The 24,024-nt window shown below is 43.8% G+C and overlaps 1 protein-coding gene across 2 annotated transcripts in view; it reads right to left on the bottom strand.

Annotated features, from left to right (window-relative positions):
- The window catches only part of chd4a (chromodomain helicase DNA binding protein 4a), a 25,118-nt gene extending 2,656 nt beyond the window's left edge, over positions 1-22,462 (bottom strand). The window contains exons 1-38 of one of the 2 annotated variants that reach the window (XM_044017803.1): positions 22,332-22,462; positions 21,703-21,876; positions 17,958-18,070; positions 17,059-17,304; positions 14,177-14,295; positions 13,763-14,034; positions 13,553-13,683; positions 13,325-13,463; positions 12,286-12,455; positions 11,945-12,178; positions 11,597-11,800; positions 11,304-11,512; positions 10,816-10,947; positions 10,627-10,726; positions 9,787-9,978; positions 8,884-9,084; positions 8,652-8,789; positions 8,385-8,506; positions 7,973-8,146; positions 7,639-7,780; positions 7,413-7,544; positions 7,182-7,299; positions 6,688-6,812; positions 6,476-6,568; positions 6,089-6,230; positions 5,833-6,002; positions 5,556-5,733; positions 5,266-5,355; positions 4,924-5,018; positions 4,696-4,829; positions 4,423-4,567; positions 4,172-4,349; positions 3,980-4,086; positions 3,643-3,901; positions 1,985-2,041; positions 1,681-1,839; positions 1,462-1,570; positions 1,252-1,384 (exon numbers count right to left, since the gene is read on the bottom strand). In XM_044017803.1, the coding sequence (XP_043873738.1) occupies positions 1,252-1,384; positions 1,462-1,570; positions 1,681-1,839; positions 1,985-2,041; positions 3,643-3,901; positions 3,980-4,086; positions 4,172-4,349; positions 4,423-4,567; positions 4,696-4,829; positions 4,924-5,018; positions 5,266-5,355; positions 5,556-5,733; positions 5,833-6,002; positions 6,089-6,230; positions 6,476-6,568; positions 6,688-6,812; positions 7,182-7,299; positions 7,413-7,544; positions 7,639-7,780; positions 7,973-8,146; positions 8,385-8,506; positions 8,652-8,789; positions 8,884-9,084; positions 9,787-9,978; positions 10,627-10,726; positions 10,816-10,947; positions 11,304-11,512; positions 11,597-11,800; positions 11,945-12,178; positions 12,286-12,455; positions 13,325-13,463; positions 13,553-13,683; positions 13,763-14,034; positions 14,177-14,295; positions 17,059-17,304; positions 17,958-18,070; positions 21,703-21,763 (5,523 nt within the window). In that variant the 5' untranslated portion in view covers positions 21,764-21,876; positions 22,332-22,462. The remainder of the gene's footprint in view (positions 1-1,251; positions 1,385-1,461; positions 1,571-1,680; positions 1,840-1,984; positions 2,042-3,642; positions 3,902-3,979; positions 4,087-4,171; positions 4,350-4,422; positions 4,568-4,695; positions 4,830-4,923; positions 5,019-5,265; positions 5,356-5,555; positions 5,734-5,832; positions 6,003-6,088; positions 6,231-6,475; positions 6,569-6,687; positions 6,813-7,181; positions 7,300-7,412; positions 7,545-7,638; positions 7,781-7,972; positions 8,147-8,384; positions 8,507-8,651; positions 8,790-8,883; positions 9,085-9,786; positions 9,979-10,626; positions 10,727-10,815; positions 10,948-11,303; positions 11,513-11,596; positions 11,801-11,944; positions 12,179-12,285; positions 12,456-13,324; positions 13,464-13,552; positions 13,684-13,762; positions 14,035-14,176; positions 14,296-17,058; positions 17,305-17,957; positions 18,071-21,702; positions 21,877-22,331) is intronic. The other variant, XM_044017804.1, reaches the window with a different exon arrangement.
- Positions 22,463-24,024: the final 1,562 nt, after the last annotated feature.

Genomic DNA, 24,024 nt, shown 5'->3' with positions numbered 1-24,024 from the left:
AAAATCCTCTGTAAAACACTGTGCTCCACTGTGCAGCCACCAACAGCACACTTGTCCCTCCGCGTTGACATAATACCGCTCTTCCTCCCTCGCCTGCACTCTCGCAGGGACAAGGTGGAGCTAAGGTGGAGCTCTCCAAGTAAATTTACTGGTGGGCGGTAACATTCACGGTGAAATGCGCATGCTGATGTCATAAGTGCAGGGAATTCAACATGGAGTGTTTTATCGCCTATACTTACACTAAGGGGGACCACGAAAACATGACTGAGTATTGTTTTTCCACACTTTGGCGACTGGTAGGGCCTCCAGAGTCCCAAATATAAGTATTGAAATGGTTAAAAAGTTGATTTTGCATAATATGTCCCCTTTAACAATCTGGAGTCATGTAAAAATTTCCCGGTCAGTCGTCATGGAAACATGAAACTCCGCCAGTGCTGCGGTGTTTGCACCAGAGTCAAAACAAACGTACAAGCTGGTATCACTGGTCAAAAATAAATTGTGTCCATTTGTTGTATTTGTTCATGTTTTACAGAGGGTTTAACCTGAACCAAACCTTACCACCAATGATAATCATATCACAGTCATGCGGGCGTAGTATAATATATTTTTTTTATAACGCACTGGTATCGGTACTCTGTATCGGCCAATACCCACAGCACAAGTATCGGAATCGGTATCGGGTGGGAAAAAATGGTATCGGAACATCTCGAATCACAGCCACTCAGGTAATCTGATTTTTAACTGCCTCAGTGACTGGTTTTCATCCAGCAAGGAAATCTGAATACATAGAAAGTAATCTGAATACACCAATTGAAGTAATCCAAATACAGTCCCCAGAATAATCTGGCTGTGCCCACTGAAATAATCTGATCATATCCACTAAAGTAAGATAAACTATGATCTCAGAATCAGAATATAAAATTTTGCATGCTTGTTATGCACCAATGACACCAGAAAAAATTCCTTGTATGTGCAAATCACTGAATTAATCTGAACACAAAAAACAGTCTGATTGTAGCCGCTCAAGTAATCTGAATAAAGACACCAAAATAATCTGACCACACCAATTGAAGTAATTCAATTACGTCTACTAAAGTAACTCAATTAGACACACTCAAATAATCCGATTAAAAGCACCAAATTAATCTCATTATATTAACAAAAACAGTCTGATTGCACCAACTGCTCAGAATAATCTGATTAGGGCCACAGAAGTAATGTGACCCACAGCGTAAACCCTCGTGGTCGTACCTTGAATCTTCTTGCGAGGAACTTGTTCTTGATTTCCAGGAAGTTCCCTCGGTTCATCTCGCCTTTGAACGGCTCGTTGAGGATGGCGAACTTCACGTCATTCTGGATGTCCTGCCAGCGAGCGTAACCGTGTCTGAGGGGAACCGGGGTCAAGGACGACCACAACGACAACAATCACAAACGTGGTGTTTCAGGAGTAAAAAAGGATACTGTATGATGCCGGCCAGCAACCAGTAGTCATGGCGACGGTGCCAGATCTCGTTTGTTTTCTTTGTAACCGTAGCAGCGCGTTCCTCGTTCTGCCACAGAGAGTGAAGCTCTGAAACAACGAGGACAAAAACGACGTCAGCGAGAAAACAACAACAACAACAACAACAACAACAACAACAACAACAACGGCAGGGCGTGGTTTTCTTCCCCTTCTCGTACCTGTGAATCCTCCATCTGCGATGTTGAACATGAACCTGGTCTTCACCTTCTTCTTCTCCTCGCTCGGCGCTCCTGCGCTAGCACTTTCTTTACCGGCGTCACCGTTCTGAAGCTTCGTCGCCTCCTCAGGCTTCGACGCCTCTTTCTCCTCCTTCACATCTACGAGAGGAGAAACACTGAGTTATGGATTTCTGATTTAAGGAATAAACTCAGGAACGTGGATTTTTAACATCAGGATTAAACCCAGGAACATAGATTAACTTGAAGATTAAACTCAGAAGAAGAAGAATCAGATGTTCAATACCTTTCTTGTCCTCTGCAGGAGGAGTGATGTCCATCTTCTCTTCTTTCTTTTCTTCTGCTGCAGACAAACAAGCGTAAAAACATTTAAAAACATGAACTGGACAAAGAAACTGAGCTGTTTGCAAATGAAAATCTAACAATAATGAAAGCGTGTGAATATTTTAAGACGCAGATTAACGAATAATCTGGATATTTTTTCTGTGATGTCATTGGGGTTCCCCCCAAAGTATTATAGCATATTAGATCAAATGTTTTCCAGAGGCAAACCCTTTAAAAAACAAACAAACGTCTGTTATAAATTCAAGCCACATGCCAAATGTCAGAGGTCACTGAAATAAAAATGCTCCTTGAATAAAATAAAACAAATCTCTTTCCTGTATGACAAAAATATACAACTGAAAAGAAACAGATGATGGAAATATGACTACACTAGTGTACGCCCCCCATATTTAACAAGTCATTTCAATGTTCAGAGGTTATTATGCCCAGTTTTTATGTACTGTTGTGTGTGTATTGTATATGTATTGTTGTGTGTGTATTGTTGTGGGTATTGTAGTGTGTATATTGTGTATGTATTGTAGTGTGTATTGTTGTGTATGTATTGTTGTGTGTATTGTATATGTATTGTTGTGTGTATTGTGTATGTATTGTTGTGTGTGTATGTGTGTATGTATTGTGTGTGTATTGTGTATGTATTGTTGTGCGTGTATTGTATATATATTGTAGTGTGTATTGTATACGTATTGTTGTGTGTGTATTGTGTACGTACTGTGTATGTATTGTTGTGTGTATTGTTGTGCATGTATTGTATATGTAGTGTTGTGTGTATTGTATATGTATTGTTGTGTATTGTATATGTAGTGTTGTGTGTATTGAATATGTATTGTTGTGTATTGTAGTGTGTATTATATATGTATTGTTGTGTATTGTTGTGTGTATTATGTATTGTGTATGTATTATATATGTATTGTTGTGTGTATTATATATGTATTGTTGTGTGTATTATATATGTATTGTTGTGTGTATTGTAGATGTATTGTTGTGTGTATTGTAGATGTATTGTTGTGTGTATTGTAGATGTATTGTTGCATGTATTGTAGATGTATTGTTGTGTGCTCCAGTTTGCGTGAAGAGAAGTAGCACATACAGAGAGGGGTACCTTCCCTTTTTGGCCACTAGGTGGAGTATCTGCTAAAGTGAGCAGTGCCCAGGAGGCGAGCAGCATGTGTATGAGAACAGTCTCCTCCTGGTTCTATAGCCAGACAAATGTACAGTATAGTATACACTGAACAGCTGACAGTGAGACAGGTTTTTAACATTGTTCACAGAAACATTCTGACACTTGAAAACCAAACCAGCTCCAAATGATCCAGCCACTGTTCTTTCGTTTACTGACCAACTCTCCTAAGGTGCTCTCTGTCTCCATGTTGTCTCTGAGAGTGGAGGGGAAGGTGTGTGTGTGTGTGTGTGTGTGTGTGTGTTTTGCGCTCCATGTATTGTCATTTCTATGGAAAATTAATTATATCGATACAAGCCATATTGTCCCGTGTTATATCTCATTTAGAAATATATCGATATATATTAAAATATCGAGATATCGCCCAGCCCTAATGCTAAGTTACTGATCACAAACATAAACCCATGAAAACCATGTCTCACCTTTGACCTCGGGGTCCTCTGGTTTGACCTCTGACCCCTCCGTCTTCTCCTCTGAGGGAGACTTGGTCTCCTCTGCCGCCTCAGGACTCTTCTTGTCGCCGTCCCCCTCCTTCTCTCCGTCCTTCTCGCTCTCTGCTTCTCCGTTGCTCGGCTTGTCCGTCTCCATCGGCTCCTCACCGTTCTTCTTCTTCTCCTCGTCGTCTGCTGCCGGTGCCGCCGCGGGCGGACTCTTCTCATCGTCGTCTGGGATGGCGATCACCTGGAGGAGACATGAAGATGAGGTCACGTGATCTCTGCAGAGTCTTATTTGACGTGAATCTCGCGGCGGCGTCTTTACCTCGTCGGTCGCCTTCACGTGCTCTTTGCCATTCTTCTCCGCCTCGCCGTCTTTCTTCACCTCCTTCTCTCCGTCCTTCAGAGCTTCATCGCTCTTGGATTCGTCGACTGCACAAACAAACAGGTGTGATGGACACGTCGTTGACCTTTGACCCCCTGACTGTGTGAGCGTGTTAGCAGCGCCGTCATTTACCTGGAGCAGGCGTGTTGGGCTGCGTGTCGGCAGGAGTCCCAGTGGATGGTGTTTTCCCGGGCGAGTCGGGCTGTGCGGCCGCCGCCGCCGCTGCCGCAGCCGCCGCCCTCTTGTTCTCCTCCAGCTCGGCCATCCACGGCATTGACCACTGACCGTTCACATGCTCAAACTCCTGAACCTGAAGAAACATACGCCAACGACTCAGCAAACCCCTTCACAGCCGAGTCAGCACATTCTAGTGCTTTTCTTACCTTCTTACGAATGAGTGACATGACGCCGATACGTGTGAGGACGTGTTGCCGTGACAACCCTTCCCTGGGGACGCCGTCGGCGAAGGTCTCTGCGCCGTCAGCGCCGGGTTCACAGAGATGACGCATGAAGAGAGACACGTACGCTCTGACCAGACAGACAGAGAGACAGACGGGCAACAAACATCAGGATTAACGTTAGAAGCGTGGAGTTTAATCCTCATTATTGTTTGTTATTTTCTCACAGTAAGTAAAATATTCCGTATTCTCGCTTACTTGAACTCTTTCTCAGATTTCCCTCGCAGGTCTCGGACCAGCCACTGGGTGGTGAAGGCGTCCTGCGGAGGCATCCCATAACGCATCACTGCGTTCAGGAAGGCCTTCCTCTGCCGAGAGTTGAAACCCAAAACCTGAGGAATAAATGAAACAAAGAAAATGTAAATCAATGTTCAGAAAAAGGGAAAACCAGATGTTTGTTTATGAACGTAAACCAGTCCTGCTCACCTCAATGTTGCCTCCCACCCTGGCCAGCAGGGGGGGCAGTGGCTTATCTTTGTCGTTCCTCAGGCCCTTCCTGTTCGGCCTGCGAGAGTTTGCTGCTGAGAAAATAGAACATATATAACTTATATTACTGATATAATAACACGCTTCACAATAGAGCTGCGGCAGTTAAACGATTATTAAACAATTAAGTCATTTAAACGTCAACTGATTTAACATTTTTCAGCTTCTTAAATGTGAATATTTTCTTCTTTCTTTGCTCCATCAAACAAATAAATAATTCAATTATAACTGAAGGACAAAAGATAAATCTGTTAACAGTGAGTCATGAATCCTCGCCCTCACCTTCAGTCCGCTCGTCAAAGTCCTCGTCTCCCTCCTCTGACGCCACGGAGTAATCTGATTGGCCGTCAGACTGATCGTCCTGCCAATCAGCTGCAAGAGAATAAAAAGAAAAACATACAGATTCAATCTGCAGTAAGACCTTTGCAGAAACACAAACAGCGAAAAACTAAAGTTCACGACTCAAATATCAACATTTTCACCAGTACTGATGTAGAAACTGGAGTTTGGTGCTTTCTGTTGTTTTTAACGTTCCAGACTCTAAAGACCACAGTAACGGGTCCTAGTCTCACCTCTGTCTTCCTGCGAGCCGTCGTTGTAGTTGACCTGTTTGCGGATACGCTTTCCTTTGCCGAGGTTGCGAGCGAGATCCTCCTGCTGCTGCTCGTAGTGGTGACGCAGCAGCTTCTCCCAGTAATCTGGATCCACGCTCTCTTCCTGCTTGATGATCTCGCGCTGCACCTCCTCCTCCTAAAAAAGGGAGAAGATGAAGAAGAGTGAGACGTGACAGAGGGAGGAGATGAGGCCACATGACCTCCTCCACCTGCAGGTGCCGCTTCTCTTGCTCACCTCCTCCTCCTCGTCCTTGACCACATACTGAGCCACCTTGAAGGAGCTCAGGTACTCGTTCATGCTCTGCAGCTCGGTGTCGTCCGTGGCGTCCTGGTTCCGGTCCAGCAGGCGGTCGATTGCCTTGTCGTCGTAGTGAATGATGCTGCTGTCCTCCTCCTTGTTCTCACCTGCAGACGCAGCACAGTTCAAACTAAAACATCTGACTTCTCTTTTCAGCCTTTTAAGAAAACCCGATGCTTCTCCTCGTCCTCACCTTCTCCTTCTTGGTCCTTGAACAGCTGCTCTGTTCCAAACTTCAGGATGTCGTCCAGCTCCTGTTTGGACATGGAGCCCGTCTTGGATCCGAGACCAGGCCGGACCACCAGGTGAGTCAGCATCATCTTCTTCTTGGCAACCTGGACGGAAAGAGGGCATCAGGAAAATCGTGTGACTTTTTAATCAAACTCACTTTTGAATATTTAGCAGCAAAATGTGGTGAAATCAGTGCGATATCAGCCGATACTGATAATGTGACAACATTATCAGTATCGGCTGTTATCAGTGCGATATCAGCCGATACTGATAAAGTGACAATAATACAGGACAAGCCTAGTTTTGGTTTGAAGCACAACAGCAAGAACAGAAGCCACTTCCTGTTTACCTGAGTGATTCTCTCCTCCACAGACGCCTTGGTGACAAAGCGGTAGATCATCACCTTCTTGTTCTGACCAATACGATGAGCTCTGCTGAAGGCCTGGACACAGGGGGGGAGGAGGAGGAGGAGGAGGAGGATGGACACGTTCATATGAGCAAAACAAAACAACGACGTTGCGTCTTTCAATCAGACTAACAAAGTGACGCTGGGTCTTGTACCTGGATGTCGTTGTGAGGATTCCAGTCCGAGTCGTAGATGACGACAGTGTCGGCCGTGGCCAGGTTGATGCCCAGACCTCCGGCCCTTGTTGACAGCAGGAAGGCAAACTGCTGAGCACCAGGTGCTGAGGGCAAGGACACAAAGTAAAGGACAAGGTCATATAGATTCTAACGAGGAGGTTGACATCAGCTTTTATATGCGTGGAGTTCCTGGGCTCCATGAGAAAGTGCATGTGTGAGGAGATTATTCTACGAGCTACACAAACAGTCATTCTTCTACTTTAAAGTTACACAACGTAGGATTTGAATCTTATGTTTGCTGTAAACTAGAATGTTGTAGTTCTATTTGTGGCACCGACCGGAAACCAAGTGTCACATTATGATGTTTTTCCACTACATAGTTCTAGCTCGACTCAGTCACGCCGTTTTACATGACTTCATAGTTATTCTCCACTTCTTCTCTGTCGTCCTCGCGTTTGTGTCTACGGTCTCACCGTTGAAGCGGTCGATAGCTTCCTGTCTCATTCCGCCTGTGATTCCTCCATCGATCCTCTCGTACTTGTAGCCCTCGTTCTCCAGGAAGTCCTCCAGCAGGTCCAACATCTTAGTCATCTACAGACGAACACATGGAGACGTGACTGAGTTAGAGAAACTGTCTTCACACAGACTTACATGACATTAGTCTATCAGAATATTTAAGGTTTTGTTTAGGAAGGGTTTGGTACCTGAGAGAAGACGAGCACCCTGTGTCCTCCCTCCTTCAGCTTCCTCATCATCTTCTGCAGCAAAGTCAGTTTCCCAGAGGCCTTTGTTAGCGAGTTGCCGTCATACATCCCGTTCGGCATCTTTGGAGCTTCCTGTGTGCAGGAACCAAACGGTTTGGTTTAAGTCAACTCTAAAACAAATGTCTAACAGGACCTGAACAGACACTTCAAACTTGTTGGTGGTTACCATGGCAGCAGTGGGGAAGAGGTAGGGATGGTTGCAGCACTTCTTCAGGTCCATGACGACGTTCAGCAGAGAAACCTGGTTCCCTCCTCCTTTTGTATTCAGGGCATCAAAGTTTTTCGTCAGGATGAATTTGTAGTACTTCCTACAAACAAAGAACAAACATGTTCACATCTTTAAAATCTGCATCACCATTATTATTCATATTCTGAACTCCAGTGCATGAGAGCTAGTCAAAGTAATGCAGGGTTGACAGCGGGTTCAGTTTATCAGACGCATTCAAGAAATGTGGTAAATGTGGTAAATGTCATGGTCTTCCCTGGTCTTTAAGACTCACTTCTGCATGGGGCTGAGCTCCACTCTGACGATGAGCTCCGTCTTTGACGGCATGTGCTTGAAGACATCGGCCTTCAGCCTCCTGAGCATGTGTGGACCCAGCATGTCGTGCAGCTTCTTGATCTGGTCCTCCTTCGCGATGTCGGCAAATTCCTCCAGGAAAACTTCCAGTTTACTGCGAGAAAAGTGCAAATGAAGGACTTTCTATTTATGCTCTGGAGGAAGGTTTCAGTTGTCTCAGTGGTGACCAAAAGCACACCATCAATCAGAAGAGATCGTCACAGGATAGTTTTAGCTTCACTGGTGCTAACAGCTCAACTATCGCGGTCAAGTCTCACAAGCTTTGTGCATCTGAAACAGGAAATGGCAAAATCTATCTGTTAATCTGTTAAAAAAGTACACAGTTGACTTACTTGAACCTCTCTGGTGTGAGGAAGTTGAGCAGGTGGAACAGCTCCTCCAGGTTGTTCTGCAGAGGAGTTCCTGTCAGCAGCAGTTTGTGCTGCAGAGGGTAGTTGTTCAACACCCGGAAAAACTGCACAAGAGAAAACACAGTGACGCAGGAGGGTCAGCGACTTTAACCAACATTACCAGGCTGTTAACGCTCTTTATTCCTCTCTTTTCTTGGCTGCCGGACACAAGTAAACGCCAGGATCATTGATGAATCCGTGCATCTGTACCTTGGACTGGTTGTTCTTCAGCCTGTGAGCCTCGTCCACCACCAAGCAGGCCCAGTCGATGGAGCCCAGGATCGCCATGTCGATCGTGATCAGCTCATAGGACGTGAGCAGGACGTGGAATTTAACTGACGAATCTTTCTGTTAGGGAGGAAAAACAACACGACACGTGATTAATCCAAGTGTTTTCTCAAATGTCTTTGTTTTTATCTGTAAATTGAAAACAACGCGCCACCTTCATTCTGGATGCCTTCTTCCCTCCTCGGATGGCGTTGTCCTCGAACGAGAACTCGTTCTCCCTGATGACAGCCCTGCTGTCTTTATCGCCCACGTAGGTCACCACGTACATGTCGGGCGCCCACATCTCAAACTCTCGCTCCCAGTTGATGATGGTAGAGAGAGGGGCGCTGACCAGGAAAGGCCCCTTGGAGTGACCCTGGAGGTGAGAGACAGGAAGTCAGGTCACCACAAGACGCACAGAAACCAAATACTGTGATTGTTCTTAAAACAGCTAAAGCATAGGGATCGATTTGATCAAATGGTTTTGTCAAATTAAAGAGAAAATGCATAATTATTAACTTATCACAATCCGAATTTACACGTGGTCAAAGAGGAGATTTTAGAGACAAAAAAAAAATCTCAACATTTCCTTTGATTAAGGTATATGATTTTGTAGTTAAGAGTGACAAATTCTTTGGCCTGAACGTTGATTAAAAAGAGTATCCAAAAATGCCTGGTAAACAAAATCAACTCAGGATCAAAAATCTCAATTTTTATTATAAGTATTATTATAAATGATAAATAACTGAATTAAAAATATCATAATCGAAAACTAAATGTTTCTTTAAACAAAAAGGCTCCTGCTGCTCTGACAGGAAGTGTATTCTGGCCTCCCACCTGTAGGTGTCACTGACTGCCCACACATCATTAAGGCCTGAGACTGATTACCGTTTAGGATCCAACTTAATGTCGTCACATTTCACCCGCCTCACACAAAATGGCTGAATGGCTCTCAGCCAATGGGACGACAGCTTCAGTGTCAGAGTCAGAGAATCAGCTTTAAAAGGTGAATTCAAGGGAAATTTCTTGTTTCTTTTTTTAACCACAGAGTCAGAGAGGACACTTTGAGGACACACACCTCTTTGTAGAGCGAGTAGAGGAAGACGGCAGTCTGCACCGTCTTTCCCAGTCCCATCTCATCGGCCAGGATGGTGTCTGTTCCCTGAGCCCACGAGAAGCGCAGCCAGTTCAGACCCTCCAGCTGATACGGGTGCAGCGTCCCGCCCGTACTGTCCAGATACTCAGGCTGGCGGTCGAACTTTATTGTCGGCTGCAAACAGAACAGGAGAGATTAAAATAGAGACATCACACCTTTGAGAAACTCTAATGAAGAAATGATTCGGTATAGACGATTTAACAAAATAGTTCTTCTTTTTAAAACTGTAGTTAAGTCAAAGACCATTGAGAAAATCAGTGATTTTAACATCACACGCACGCACACACGAGTTGTTGATCCGCTGCTGCCTCCATCACTAAGTTCAAATGTCTTATTTTGTCACTTGCAAGTGCAAAATGCTTAGTTTTGATTTACCAAAGTAAAACAAAATGACCACGTGAGGCAGCAGTAGACCAGCAGCTTCTGTGTCCATGCGAGCTAAAATCACTGATTTTCTTAATGGGGTTTGGTGTGGGAGAGTGAGAGAGTGGTTTACAAAATGACAATCCAACAGTAAAATGAACTGGCACACACATCTCGAAAAATCAGTTCAAGGCCATAGTATCTTAAAGACGTGCTTTGTTAAATGATTAAAATCAGTTGTTTTTTCTTGTGTACCTGCTGGCAGCCATGTCTTTGAGTCTGCGGCTGGTTTTTAGAACGACACTTTAAAAATTCTTGACTATCACTTCAAATCACTTTATTGATGTCTTGTCATGAAATGATAAAGAATAATGAAAAACATCCACAGTCTGTACTCACATCAATGACCGGGTTCTCTGGAGGTCTGTCTGGACGCTTCACGCGACCCTTCACCTTGATCTTCTTCCCAGGTCGCCCCTCCTCTCCCATCATCAGCTCTCTGGAAACACACAGTAAGTCAGTGAAGCACAGTGTGTGTGTGTGTGTGTGTGTGTGTGTGTGAGAGTGCGTGCGTGGACTGTGTCTCACCTGTGGTTCCAGTACTGAATCTTGTAGGGGTCAAACTCAGGTACGTCCATGTCTTCGGCCTCCCAGGTGGCCTGGTCGTACTGCAGCTCCCTCCACTTGATCAGGTAGTGGACATTGTTCTTTCTGTCCACACTGATACACACACACACACGACAGGGAGAACATAAATGAGTATAAAAGAAAATTATTATGAAACAAGACATTAAATGATGAAACTAAATAAGGGTATTTATAAAGCACTTCTCAAACACAATAAAAACTCATGACAAGACCAAGTTTAAAGAAATCCATATAAAGTTGAGCAGTGGGTGATTTTATCAACTTAACAACAAGGCACCACGAATAAAATCTACCTCTACCATATCTACGTCACATGTTCACGTCTTTATCTGACTGACTCTTCCAGCAGGAAACTGAAGTTTGTAAACCACTCACTCTCCCACACCAAAGCCCAGAGAGAAAATCAGTTAGTCACAGCATGTGCCGACCTGTGGTTGAGGATGCGGTGGATCATCAGCCACTCCATCTTGATCCCGAAGCGGAGATACTTCTCCTCCAGCTGAGCGTACATCGGGTCCTTCTTCTTCCTCTTCAGGCTCTTGTCCTCCTCTCCGTCGCCAAAGTCGATGGGCGGCGGCTCATCCATGTCGTTCTTCCTCTGGTAGTTCCTGAACATCACCTGACAGTGGAGCTCCAGCTGATAGAGGAAGAGGAGGATGAAGGTTGGACGTGTGTTCCTGTGTGTGTGTGTGTGTGTGTGTGTGTGTGCACTCCCGCTCACCTGTAGCTCTGTGACCCAGGAGCAGTGCCAGTACGACATGGCGGACCACTTGGCAAAGAACTCCCTATCCGGCCGCCCTGCCAGCGGGGCGGGGTCAGGGGCATCGGCTGGAAGGTCGGGAGGGCGGGGCACAGGTGTGGGAGGGGGCGGTTCACCCCATCGCCAGGTCAGGATTTTCTGGACCTTGCCCTTCATGGGAGGACACTGAAAGAGGAAGAGGAGGGACAGAAGTTATTCATTAGTTTTTCATTAGTCATGAATGCTGGACATCCACTAATCGATGAACAAGTTCCAGCAGCTTCTCCTCATCAAAGCCGGCCGTATACGCAGTGGATCAGGGCCACTCACCGTGCAGCGTGGGCAGATCCACTCTCCGTTTGGGATCTCGGGCAGCGGTGGGTTGAGGCAGTGGATGTGGTACGACGACGGGCAGGAGTCGCAGCAGAGCAGCTCTCCTCCGTCCTTACAGACACGGCAGAACTCCATGTGGTGGTCGTCCTCCTCCATCTCCCCGGCATCACCGTTGTCCTCCTCGCCCTCTGACACCTCCTCTCTCGCCTCCCACTGGATGCCCTCCTTCTCCTGAGATGCAGACAACATTTCAATGATTCTTATTACAATCCATCTCTGAGAAGTTTTTCTGCTTATGCTTTGACAGACGTGGACGGACGTGTGGACGTGTTGCTTACACAGTGCGGGCAGCTCCAGGTGCCCTCAGGTGCCTTCTCCATGTCAGGGTCCAGGCAGACCATGTGATAGGCTCTGGGACAGGTGTCGCACAGGATGATCTCTCCGCCCTGCTGACACACCTCGCAGTAGTCCTGGTGATCCGTCTCATAACCGTCGCCATCTTCTGCTTCTGAAGGAGGAAAAACAGAAATAATAAACTAAAATAAAACACTTTGATGGCGACACCTCCAACGTTTGGCCTTTAATAAGAGGGGCAGATGTGACGTGTGTGTGTGTGTTGTTCGTCAGAAGGGGAAACCCACTCACTGACTCATTTCTTCCACATTTCCTCACTGACACTCAGAGACCACACAGTTTCATTCTCAAGACGTGGAAACACCCAGTTCACAGAGAGACTGACGTTTATCAGTGGTCAGTGTCATAATAATAATGTATCCACACGGAGATGATATTTATTTGAAAACGGGAAAATCTCAGAAACACCACCTTTGCATTTTCGTGTAGAGAAACAAAATAACGTAGCGTGCTTCACGTGTTTGACACGTTAACATTCTCTGTATATATGTGTGTGTGTAGAAAAGTGTGTCCAGTGGAGTGGATTTCCACACTGAATGTGTGATATGTTTTTTTGATGCTGGTGACGACAGATCCAGAAGGTTGTTGTTTTTTAATAAACTTAACCCTGCTGACTCAGTCACAGTGACTAATGTGTGTGTGTGTGTGTGTGTGTGTGTGTGCATTCCACAGACGCCCCGTGTTGAACTCGTTCGTTAACGTTCACCATCGCGTGTGCATAACCTGCAATTTTCCATGTGCAGACGGACCTGTGGATGCACAGGTGAAGCTCGGACTGAGTCAGCAGGTCCAGCAGGAAACAGCCAATGAGAGGCTTTCAGCACCAACATGTGACCACCAGTTTGAACCAGTGTTCGTTTCCTCATTGGTCAGAACATAAAGTATCAGTGAGCGTCTGGACAACCGTCACTTTTATCCAGGGTTCCCACACCTGGGTGAACATCAAATATCGATAATCCGTACCTTTCTTCTTCTTGGGTTTGCTCTTTGAGGTCTTCTTCTTGTTGCGGCTGCTGCGACTGTTCGATCCCTCCGAGACAGAGACGCTGTTCATGCTGCCGTCCTCAAATTCACTGTCCACGTCCGGCTCATCCTCCTCGCTCTGGGAAGAAGTAAAAAAAAAAAAAAGTTGAAAACACAAGAAATCACCAACAGCCAACACACAAAGACGAAGGAGAAATGTTTTTGTACCGATGAGCGTTTTCTTTTGCTGTTGAAGCCTCCCAGTTTGATTTTCAGTGGAGCCACTTTCTTGGTCTTGGTGCTATTCTTCTTCTCTTGTGGTTTGGGTGCAGGTTTTGACTTCTTGCGAGCGTTGGGACCTAGACAAGAAAACACATCCGTCAGACGCAGCTAACAACAGAACACAGGAGGCGTCTGTGGGTTCGGACTCCACCCTACCTTTGCCTTCCTTGGTCTTGGCCTTGCGTAGCGGGGGCGCAGGCGGGGGCGGGGGTGGAGGCTCTGCTGGTGTGAGAGGTGCGGGGGCGGGCGGGGCGACCTCTGCCACCATGTTGTCGACGGCGGCAGGAACGTTGGCGGTGGCCAGTGCGGCGTTGGCAGCGGCGGCTCCCCTTAGAGGGTTGTTGGTGCTAAACTCGCGCCATTTGGCGCCCAGAACCATCATCATCTTGGACACGGCGATCTTGGGGTTCTTGGCTGCGATGAGGGGCCTGGAGAAATATTTTGAAAAATGGACGATGTGTAAAACAAGTAAAAGCAAACTAATTCTACAACAAACGTCTAAAGCTCGAGGGGAAACTGGCCGGTGTTTCTGGTATTGACTGTTTACTTTTCCAGGAGAGCATCATGTACCTGACAAACTGGCTGAAGGCTTTGTAGTTGGTCAGAGAGCGGTAGTCTTCCTCTGAGAAGATGTGGTCGATGTCCTCCATGCCCCAGTCGTCCAGCAGCTGCGACGAAGACTTTGGCTCCTGCAACAGACGACAACAACAATAAGCTTTTCTGAAGACGGAGAAGACCATTTCAGAAGCGGGAGTGACGACATCCTCTCTGAAACTGTGACCGTCCTGTCGTCCCTGACAGGACTTGGCATGTGTTCTTCTCATGACTGTAACTCTTAGACCGTTTGTCATGTGGTTGTGACGCAGGGTTAGCTTAGACAGCAGCTTAGCACAAAGCCCATGTGACGCTAAGGGGTAGAACTTCACTAAAGTACTTGGACCTTTTTGTTCCTTTAAAAGAGGTTCTAGGATTAAAACTTTCTCATAGCTGATAGAACCAGAGGCAACGGTGTGTGGGGATTTACATGTAATATGAGCCTAAACAAACACTAAGGAAATGTAATTATGTTTGGTGTCTTCATTGAACACACCCATTAAACATTGACAGTGCTGGTAGATCAACTCTTCCAGACGCAGCAGTCCAGAACATGCACAGCGTTGACGAGGACAACTCTCAATCTGTTCTACAGAAACTTATATTGGTACGTCACTTTACCGCCCATTTTACTGTCCTTGTCCAACCTGGCATCATCCTGTCAAAACAAGAACAACAACCTCGGTCTACCAGAATCTGCTGTTCACATAAGCAGAAGCAGGAAAAAGTCCAGGTCAGGAGAGTTTCGGAACGACACCTGAGTGGAGCACACACTGACAGTTTGAGTAAAGATAAAGATAATCTGAGAAAAGCTCAAGAAAACGTCCAGGACGATGTTTCAGCCTTGTCAAACATTACAAGGAAATATCTCATCTGGAAGCAGATTACAACGAGGAGTGTATTTTATTAATCAATAATTTGATTATTTGCTTCATAAAAACAAAGTAAAAAGGTGCAACTGGCTTTTTCCCAGACCTCAAATTAAATATATTCAGCTTACAGTGACAAGACAAGCAAATTTACCACCAAAGAAGCAGAAGTTGTTGAATTTTGTCATCCATATCAATCTATGCATCGATACATGTATGGTCAGCCCTGATTTTCATTTTTATTGCCACAGATTGCAACAACACTGTCTCTCCTCTCAAGACCACTTCAACTCAGTGAGTGTGGAGCAATCAATACTAATCAGATCCATTGATTAGATGACCAGAGTGCAGTTTAGTAGACGAGCTGTAACACGTACACAGTTGCCACCGTGTGGTAAAAGACAAATTCCTTTCTGGATATTTTCTATTGACAGTTAAGACGTTTGACTAAAGAATTATACAAAAGACAAAGTCTCACCTAATAACTCAGTCAGCTCTGAGTCTACGATGTTTCACGTCTTTATCTCACTGTGAGACAGACGTTACCAACAGGAAACTGAAGTGAGTAAACCACTCACTCTCCCACACCAGAAAATCAGTGATTTTAGCTCAGTGACACAGGAGCTGCTGGTCCTCTGCTGCCTTGTGTGTTCACTTTGTGTCACTGAGGTGAATCTGAACAAAAGGACTTTAAAAGCCAAAATCACTAACATGAGACATTTGATCTTCGTGATGGAGGCAGCAGTGGATCAACAACTCCTGTGTGTGTGTGTGAGATGTTAAAATCACTGATTTTCTCTGTGGGCTTTGGTGTGGGAGAGTGAGTGATTTACAAACTTCAGTTTCTTGTTGGAAAAGTCTGTGTAACGGTGAGATCTTCAACAGCTGGTACCACACGTTATGAAACGTGTACATTGCATTGAATAAACCAGGGAAAAGTGGTGGTAAATTTCAGAAAAGTATGAAATATAAAGTATATTCAGTGATACTGTAGGCGTCTAAACTCCAACGTCCACTTATGATCGTCACCTAATAAAATCAGCGACAACACAGGCTCAAACTGGCAATGCAATTACAATATTATTTCAAGGGTTAAAGGTCCCAGACCTAATCTGATCAGACCCAAAACCCAAAGATAATCAGATTACGCTCATGTGAGACGAAGAAAAGCAGCAAATCGTGACATAAGAGAAGCAGGAGAAGCAACACGTTTGTTGCACTCAAAATGGCTGACGGTAATTTTACAGTCATGATCATTCCTTTGTCTCTTTTATGTTTGATATAAAATCCAGATCTGAGGCTTTTTTGGGGGGAAAGTTTAAAAGGTGACGACACAGTTGACGTCCCTGCTTCTTCCTCCTCATTACCGTTGTCTTCAGATCAGACAAGAACTCGCCCACAGAATCAAAATGTGTTTACAAAAACCAAAAAAGGGGGGGAGAAAAGGGGTCAGGAACGCAGTGCAGTGTTGCACTAGGCATGGTTGCCATGGTAACAGCACATATGCATTACGCACCCACCCCACACACACACCAGCTCCTGCACAAGTACCATTAAATACAAGGCCCCCTATTGGCCGCCAGGCTGTGAGTCCACACACACACACACACACAGAGCTCTTTTGTTTGACGTCTCTCATATCATGACTCCATTACAGGTGCAGGCAGTGTTCAAAACACCATGAATGAAACGTGAATGGAACGCAGCCACCGCTCGCGTTTTATTGGAGTGTGTGACGAGTCAAAGGAAGTTAGGGTTTCCGCTTGGTGTCATTTCTGTGTGGACGCAGACTCAGTTTGGACTGGAGCAGCCTGACCACACCAGGACTGTCACTCATCATGTCAATCTCTATTAAACCACAGCACAAAGAAAAGCGCTGTTTTATTTCTGCTGTTCAGTTATCGAACTTTAACTCATCATCTGTGCCGCTGACTAACTTCCTGTCCGTTTCCTTTCCCGCACATTTAACCCTAACCCGCCGTTTTTTACCGAGCTGTCGTCATCGTCGTCGTCGTCATCGTCTTCGGGCTCCGGCTCTTTCTTCTTGGAGGAGCTCCGTTCGCCGGCACTGCTGCTCCTCTTCTTCTCCTTGCCGCTGCTGGCTCGCTTCTTCTTCTTGCGGCCTGGAGTGTAGTCGCTGCCCTCGCTGTCCGAGCGCTGGACAGAGGCGCCGCCTTCCTCGGCCTCCTCCGCACCGCCCATGTCCATGGGCTCTGGTGAGCTGATGGCCAGCTCCTGAGAGAGGAGAGAGATGGTCAGAAATCAGAGACTTTTCTACACATTTGGCCTGCAATGAAGAAAATGTTGATCAAACCAGGAAATTATGACTTGTTTTTGTCTACAAACCAAAATTGTTCAGTTTTAATGATTTCTTTGTTTAAATGGAGCAAAGAAACCAGAAAAAAATCCACATTTTAGAAGCTGGACGTCCAATTAAATGGATTCATCAGATTACTTCTTAATCAGTTCGGTCCATGCGGTCATTACTGATTTTTCTGCTCTATAAAAACAAAGGAAACATTAAAACTGAATGACTTTTAGTTTGTGGACAAAAGACATTATTTCCAGGTTTGACATAACCAGACGATTTAATTATGAAAACAGTAAGTTTTTTTTAATCAGACAACCGAAAAAAGATAAGCTCACTATATGAGCCAAAAATGTGGCGTCGATTATCGATCACGATTCTAAAAATCTAGAACTTGGTCGTAGAGAAACTCATAAGTCGCCTTCTGATCTGTGTTGCTTATAAAACAAGAAACTCCCAGAAAACACTTTTTGATGTATGTGAAGAAAAACTAGTTTAATCATCAGTTTGATTCGTTTTTTTGTGAATGTTCCTTTCCACAGATCATTTTCTACATTTGACAACTGGAGTAAGCACATACCTCTCTGCGCGACCGCCTCTTGCTGCCTTTGCCCTCTTTGCTCTTCTTCGCCTTCTTCTTCTTCTTTATCACCTTCGGAGCCTCGTTCTCCGAGATGTCCTCATCGTCATCGTCTGAAAGGGAATCAGGCCAGAGTAGACGATCCATGGTTAAGATGCACAGACGAGCGTCAGTGTATTTGGGTCATGCGATGACATGAGTGAACACATCTTTAAATCTCCATCTAAAAACATCCATACCAAGAATATTTGATAAACTCTGCATTTCTGTGTCTTTTTATCATAAATTATTCATCTTGTTTCATGTTCCTTTTATTTTATTCCTTCTGTGACTTGCTTAAATAAAAGTGCCATTTACATGACGTTTTACTATTATTTCTATAAAATATTCTGTTTATAATGGTCATAGTTGTTGTTTTTCAGAAGTGCCATTTATGTGAAATTTGTGCCAACAAAACTTATTTTCTGGGTTTTTGGCTCCATATAACAAAGAAATCAATAAATCTGAATAATTTGGGCAGGTGGACAAAACAAGATATTTGTGATCATCGTTTTTTAAGTTTGTGAAACACTGGCCAATATTTTCTGGACCAAATGACTTTGACTTTTATGTTTTGCTTGGACACAAACCAGGACACTGAAGTCCTACGCTGTAACCAGATTAACCTGCTGCACACGAGATCAAATTAAAAACCAGCAGACAAACCAGCAAACATCATCAACCGATAACTAATTGATGGCAATAAAAACTGTGATATAGTCCTGATTCGTTGTGATGTTTAAAGGCTTGGCTGCAGTGTTTACGACAGCGATGCCACAGTTTCATATCTGGCTAAGTGACTTGAAGCTGCACCAAGAGCCAATTACAGTAAATGAATATGAAGAGATTTAAGACGCACCAAGTGAAAAAAAGAGGCCTCAGTGTGAGGATTTTTATAGGTCATTTAAAGGAGACTTGGCTATCCGTGTGTGTGTGTGGGGGGGGGGTGCATGCAAAACTGTGTGAAACAAAGAACAGAAATTCATCAAATCTAGAACTAACAACGCGCTCTCACAAACCTCATTAATAAGTGTTCTGTATAAGAATATATTGCAGGGCTGCCACGATTAATCGATGCAAACAGACAGCAGGACAAAAATAGTTTGTGTTTGTGTGATGCTGTGATCCACTGGAAGAGCGAGTTCAGTGGGTGTAACGTGGCGTTTTAAAAGAAAATCTGTCTTTTCTTGTTCATTTTAGTGCAGAGCACTGCAGAGTTTGATGGGTTAACTCAAAATAGTAAAAGAATATACAGGTGAACAAAATGTCCACTAATCAGGACACAAATGAATGGTTTGCTGGGTTTGAAAATACTGTATATAATTGCACTGCAGTAGAGCTGAAACAATTACTCAATTAATTGTCAACTAATTTAACAATTGATTATTCGTTTTGAAGCATTTTTAAACATTTCTGATTGTTTCAGCTTCTTAAATATGACTATTTTCTGGTTTGTTTGCTCCAGATAACAAATAAATCATTAAAACTGAATCATTTGATTGTGGACAAAAACAAGACATTCGAGAACATCATCATTTCCAGGTCTGACAAACACTGATCAATGTTTTAACGTTTGACATTTTATGGACCAAACGATTACTCCATTAATCGAGAAAATAATTTTGAAAATAATTGTTAGTTGCAGCTCTACACGGCAGTGCAGAGAAATAATTCAATACTGAAGTTAAAACACATTTTGGCTGAGTTATCCTGAGTTAACAGTTCTATTTTGTCATGTAAAAATCTAATTGGCTGTTGAAAAACTCTTATCAGACGACCTTTAGTTTCCCTCAAAAAAGTTTTCTGGTTTTTCGTCTTGTTAAATTTTAATATTTTCCCATTTCTTTGCTACATATAACAAAGACAAAACCCTTTGGAGCTAAATAATCACTTGCTGTAGCTCTGGAGTTTCATCGTCAACTTTAAATGTGTTTGGTAAAATCAGCCCATCTTAACCAGTTTTCGGGATGAGCAATGTGTTTAAAATCTTTCTTGTTATATGGAGCAAAGACACCACAACATATTCACAGTTAATAAGCAGACAAATTTTAAAAGTAGAAAAAACATGATGGGTCCTAAAGAGTCACCGTATGTGCTACACAGTGTAAACTTTTCTAGATATCAGCCAGCGACACACAGATGTCCAAATCAGCTTCAGTAAACACTCCAACCACTCCAACAGAAATTTCTTCAACAAGGTCCATGTAATGAGGTCCAACACTGACACATTCTCTCTAAGTCAGAACCAATCACATCCTCTAAAATCATATGGAGCATTCTCAGTAGTTGACACAGATGATCTGTAGTTTCAAGCTGAATATCTGATCACCAGACACTGTCCAGCATTCACGGGACAATTTATGAGGTTAAATTTAACTTCTGTTCCAAGACTTGACCTTGTGGTGAACACTGCAAGTAAATTATCTTAAAAGAAAATCCCAATAATCAATAGGTGTAGGTGTTTAGATTCAGCCGACTAAAGTTCAGTTCAGGCGTTTCTTTAAGAATGAAACCAAGATTAACTTCAACGTAATGAAGAATACTTGATATATATTATCAATGCTGATAATTACATTGTCACTGATGTAAAATGAATAAAAGGGTTAATATTTTAATAGATTAAATTATTATTTTAGTAACCAATTGATTACATAGTTGTATGGCATAACAGTACTTGTTAAATGTATCTACCTCCTGTTTTAAAAACACATTTGTTTACTAAAATAACACCACTTTGGGCTGTAGACATTTTTATTATCATCATTTTAGTATTTATCATGAGTATTTGGTGTGTGGACTACGTATAAAGTTCACTTTGAGTGTTATATGTTGTCATGTGTCGTATTTATTGTATCTGAAGGCATTATCATGTACAATCCAGTCTAAGACAAGTGCACAATAAAAGTATATCGTGTCATAACTACCACAAAACAAATGATTAAATTACTATTTTAAATGAAATAACCAAACTATTAACATTTCTAATTAATGTTATGGTAGATTCGTGATCATCATTGCGTTAATACACCATAAACATGTCAGATTTGTCGCGCATTAATGAATAAAAAGCTGTTTTTAAGTCGGTTGAATTTATTTTTGCACGACCATTTGTTATCAGTGGTTCCTCTGTCGCCTCTTTTACAAACTGTAAACAAAGCAAACTCCAGGTACATCTGCTTCTACATCCGCACGTGTGTTTATAAAAGAGTTATTTTAAAAAAATCTTTTGTTTTAAGTGCGATTGTTGCGACTTTTTCACCCTCTCTTCTTCTCTTCCAGCGCCACAGTCAAACCGAAGGCGCCGACCATGAGGAGGGGAAAGCTGCAGAACGTCATCCGTTAGCTTCGAGCTAACTGGCTGCCTCCATCTTGTCATCGACACGTAAAGAAAAAACACCGGTAGCTGGCTAACGCTAGGCCCGGGAACCATGCCGGTTAGGCGGCGTGAGTCCACAGTCCCGCGTGGCTGCCAGTCACACGGTCTGTGGCTGTGGTTTTGAGGGGTTGTAACATCGAAGTTTTTAACTTTTAAAATATCTAAAAGAGCGGCGAACTGGCGATGAGTGAAGTTAGTTTGCTAGCGCTCAGCTAACCGGCAGTTAGCCGCGCGGCTAATGAAACATGATTGATACGGACGTCAAAAAAGCATCTGCTCGCGCTAGCATGAACATTAGCAATTATGGCTAACAAATGAGCGTCGTCTTACCGTGCATTAATCGCTCCTCGGGGGCTCCGTAGTCATCCCTGTCGTCCTCGCTTCCAGACATAATCGGCACAAACTTTCCCTTAAGTTAGCTAACACGAGTGTTAGCCAACTAACTAAAGTTATTGTGTTTTTTTAGGTGGGGGTAATCCAGAGTTGTTGTGACCCAGCCGGAGTCTGGGCAGGTCGGCGTAAGGTGAGGAGAGCAGGCGATAGCAGCGGCGGCAGCAGCAGCCGGGGCCACAGGGAAATAAAGAACAAACAAAAAAAGAATAGAAAACGGAAGTGAACATTTAACAGCGAAGAACACACTAAAAACACAAGAGTTACACAAATACCCCGGGACATGTGCTTCTTATCCCCGTACAATAAATCCAACTTTGTCTGGTGGTGGAAGGAGGAGAGCAGACAAAGATTAGCACATTCACTCACTCCATCTCTGACATGCCATCATTAGCATGCGGGCTAACCGATTCACCCGGTTCACACGCCGACATCGACCCGCAAAGAACATCCACAACAGCCGGCATCTTTACCCGGGTCTCCCTGCATGTTCTCCGCATCTCACTCACACACCAGCACGAAACAATGAAGAGAAAATAGAATAGAACCATAAAGTGACAAATACTCACAACAACAGTAACTCCCGCCACACTTTCTGTGAACCAGCCAACACTTTTTGTTATTGTTAGTCTAACGGTATTCGGTGCGATTTAAATATATATTCCGCGTTAATTTTATTTTATATATATATAAAATTGTGTGTGTGTGCGATGCCGTCTCCGTCTTTCTCTCTCTTCCTCGCACACACACTACACACACCCCGCGCGCGCGCGCACACACACAAAGAGATCAGGGGGCAGACATCCCATAATATCCCCCCCTTCACACACACACACTTCAGTCACCCCTCCCCCACTCTGCATAGTTACCTTGCAACGCACAGACCATAATAGTCACCCCCCCACACACACACACTCTCTTCCCCATTCCTCCATGCATGCATTCACCCCCCCACACACCTCAACCGTTACCATGGAGACACCCTCCCTCCCCACCCCATGCTGCATCCCATAATAATAATGAGCACAGTCACACACTGACATCCCACAATAAGCATAACTCCAAAAAGATAGAGAGAGAGAGAGAGAGAGAGAAAGCAGGGGGGTGATGAAATGAAAAAAAAGGAAAAGTGGTCACATGGCAACCGTGCACCACATGACTGCTTAAGTTGAGCGTGCATGTTTGTATGTAAGCACTGTTACTGTTACTGTATATGAGAGCACGCTCACACACACACACACACACACACGACATGTATGTGCAACTTATTCACATACATGACTCCACACATCAGCTGTTTCTGCAGATGAAAGAGTTCAAGTAAGAAAAAAATTAAATAAAAAATAAAAAGTCAACACTGAGAGGGAAAAAGGTGAGTGAATGATAAAGGTCACAGAGGTCAAAGGAAGTCAGAACATGAACAAATAAAAATAATAAACACAATAACATGAGGGGGAACCCACACACATACACGCACGCTCACACACACACACATTCTCTCTCACACACACACTCACACACACTCACTTACACGCACGCACACACACACACACACTCACTCACACACACTCACACACAGTCAATGGTGGGAAAATCGTCTGGTTTCTAGACAGTATTTTTCCCACCATTGACTACAGTGTGTGTGTGTGTGTGTGTGTGTTGAACAGTGATTCAGGGACTACAGGTGCGTTCTATTTGTAGTGAGAACTCAGATCTTCAGGTCTGAAACATCAGCAACCCTGATGTGACGTTCCAAGATGGCCGCCACCCGTAAAAACACTGCTACATTTACTGTTTATCGCGTTTGTTTCACTTCTTTATCGCGTTTGTTTCACTTCTTTATTTGTTTCACTTCTTTATCGCTTCTTTCACTTCTTTATCCGCTTTGTTTCACTTCTTTATCGCATTTCTTTCACTTCTTTATCGCTTTTTCTTTCACTTCTTTATTGTGTTTGTTTCACTTATTTATCGGTGTTTGTTTCACTTCTTTATACTTCTTTATCGCTTTACTTCTTTTCGCGTTTGTCTCACTTCTTTATCGCGTTTCTTTCACTTCTTTACTTTTCGCTTTTCTCTTCTTTATCGCTCTTTCACTTCCTTTCACTTCTTTATTTCTTTCACTTCTTTATCGCGTTTGTCTCACTTCTTTATCGCGTTTTTCTCACTTCTTTATCGCGTTTCTTTCACTTCTTTATCGCGTTTGTTTCAGTTTTCATCAGCACACGTCTTTGTTTGTCTCTCTGACTGAAACAGTGATGTTTT

Source organism: Solea senegalensis, unplaced genomic scaffold (genome assembly GCF_019176455.1).
Source record: "Solea senegalensis isolate Sse05_10M unplaced genomic scaffold, IFAPA_SoseM_1 scf7180000015851, whole genome shotgun sequence".
NCBI classification, from domain to species: Eukaryota; Metazoa; Chordata; class Actinopteri; order Pleuronectiformes; family Soleidae; genus Solea; species Solea senegalensis.
This window is presented reverse-complemented; position numbering and strand designations above follow the sequence as displayed.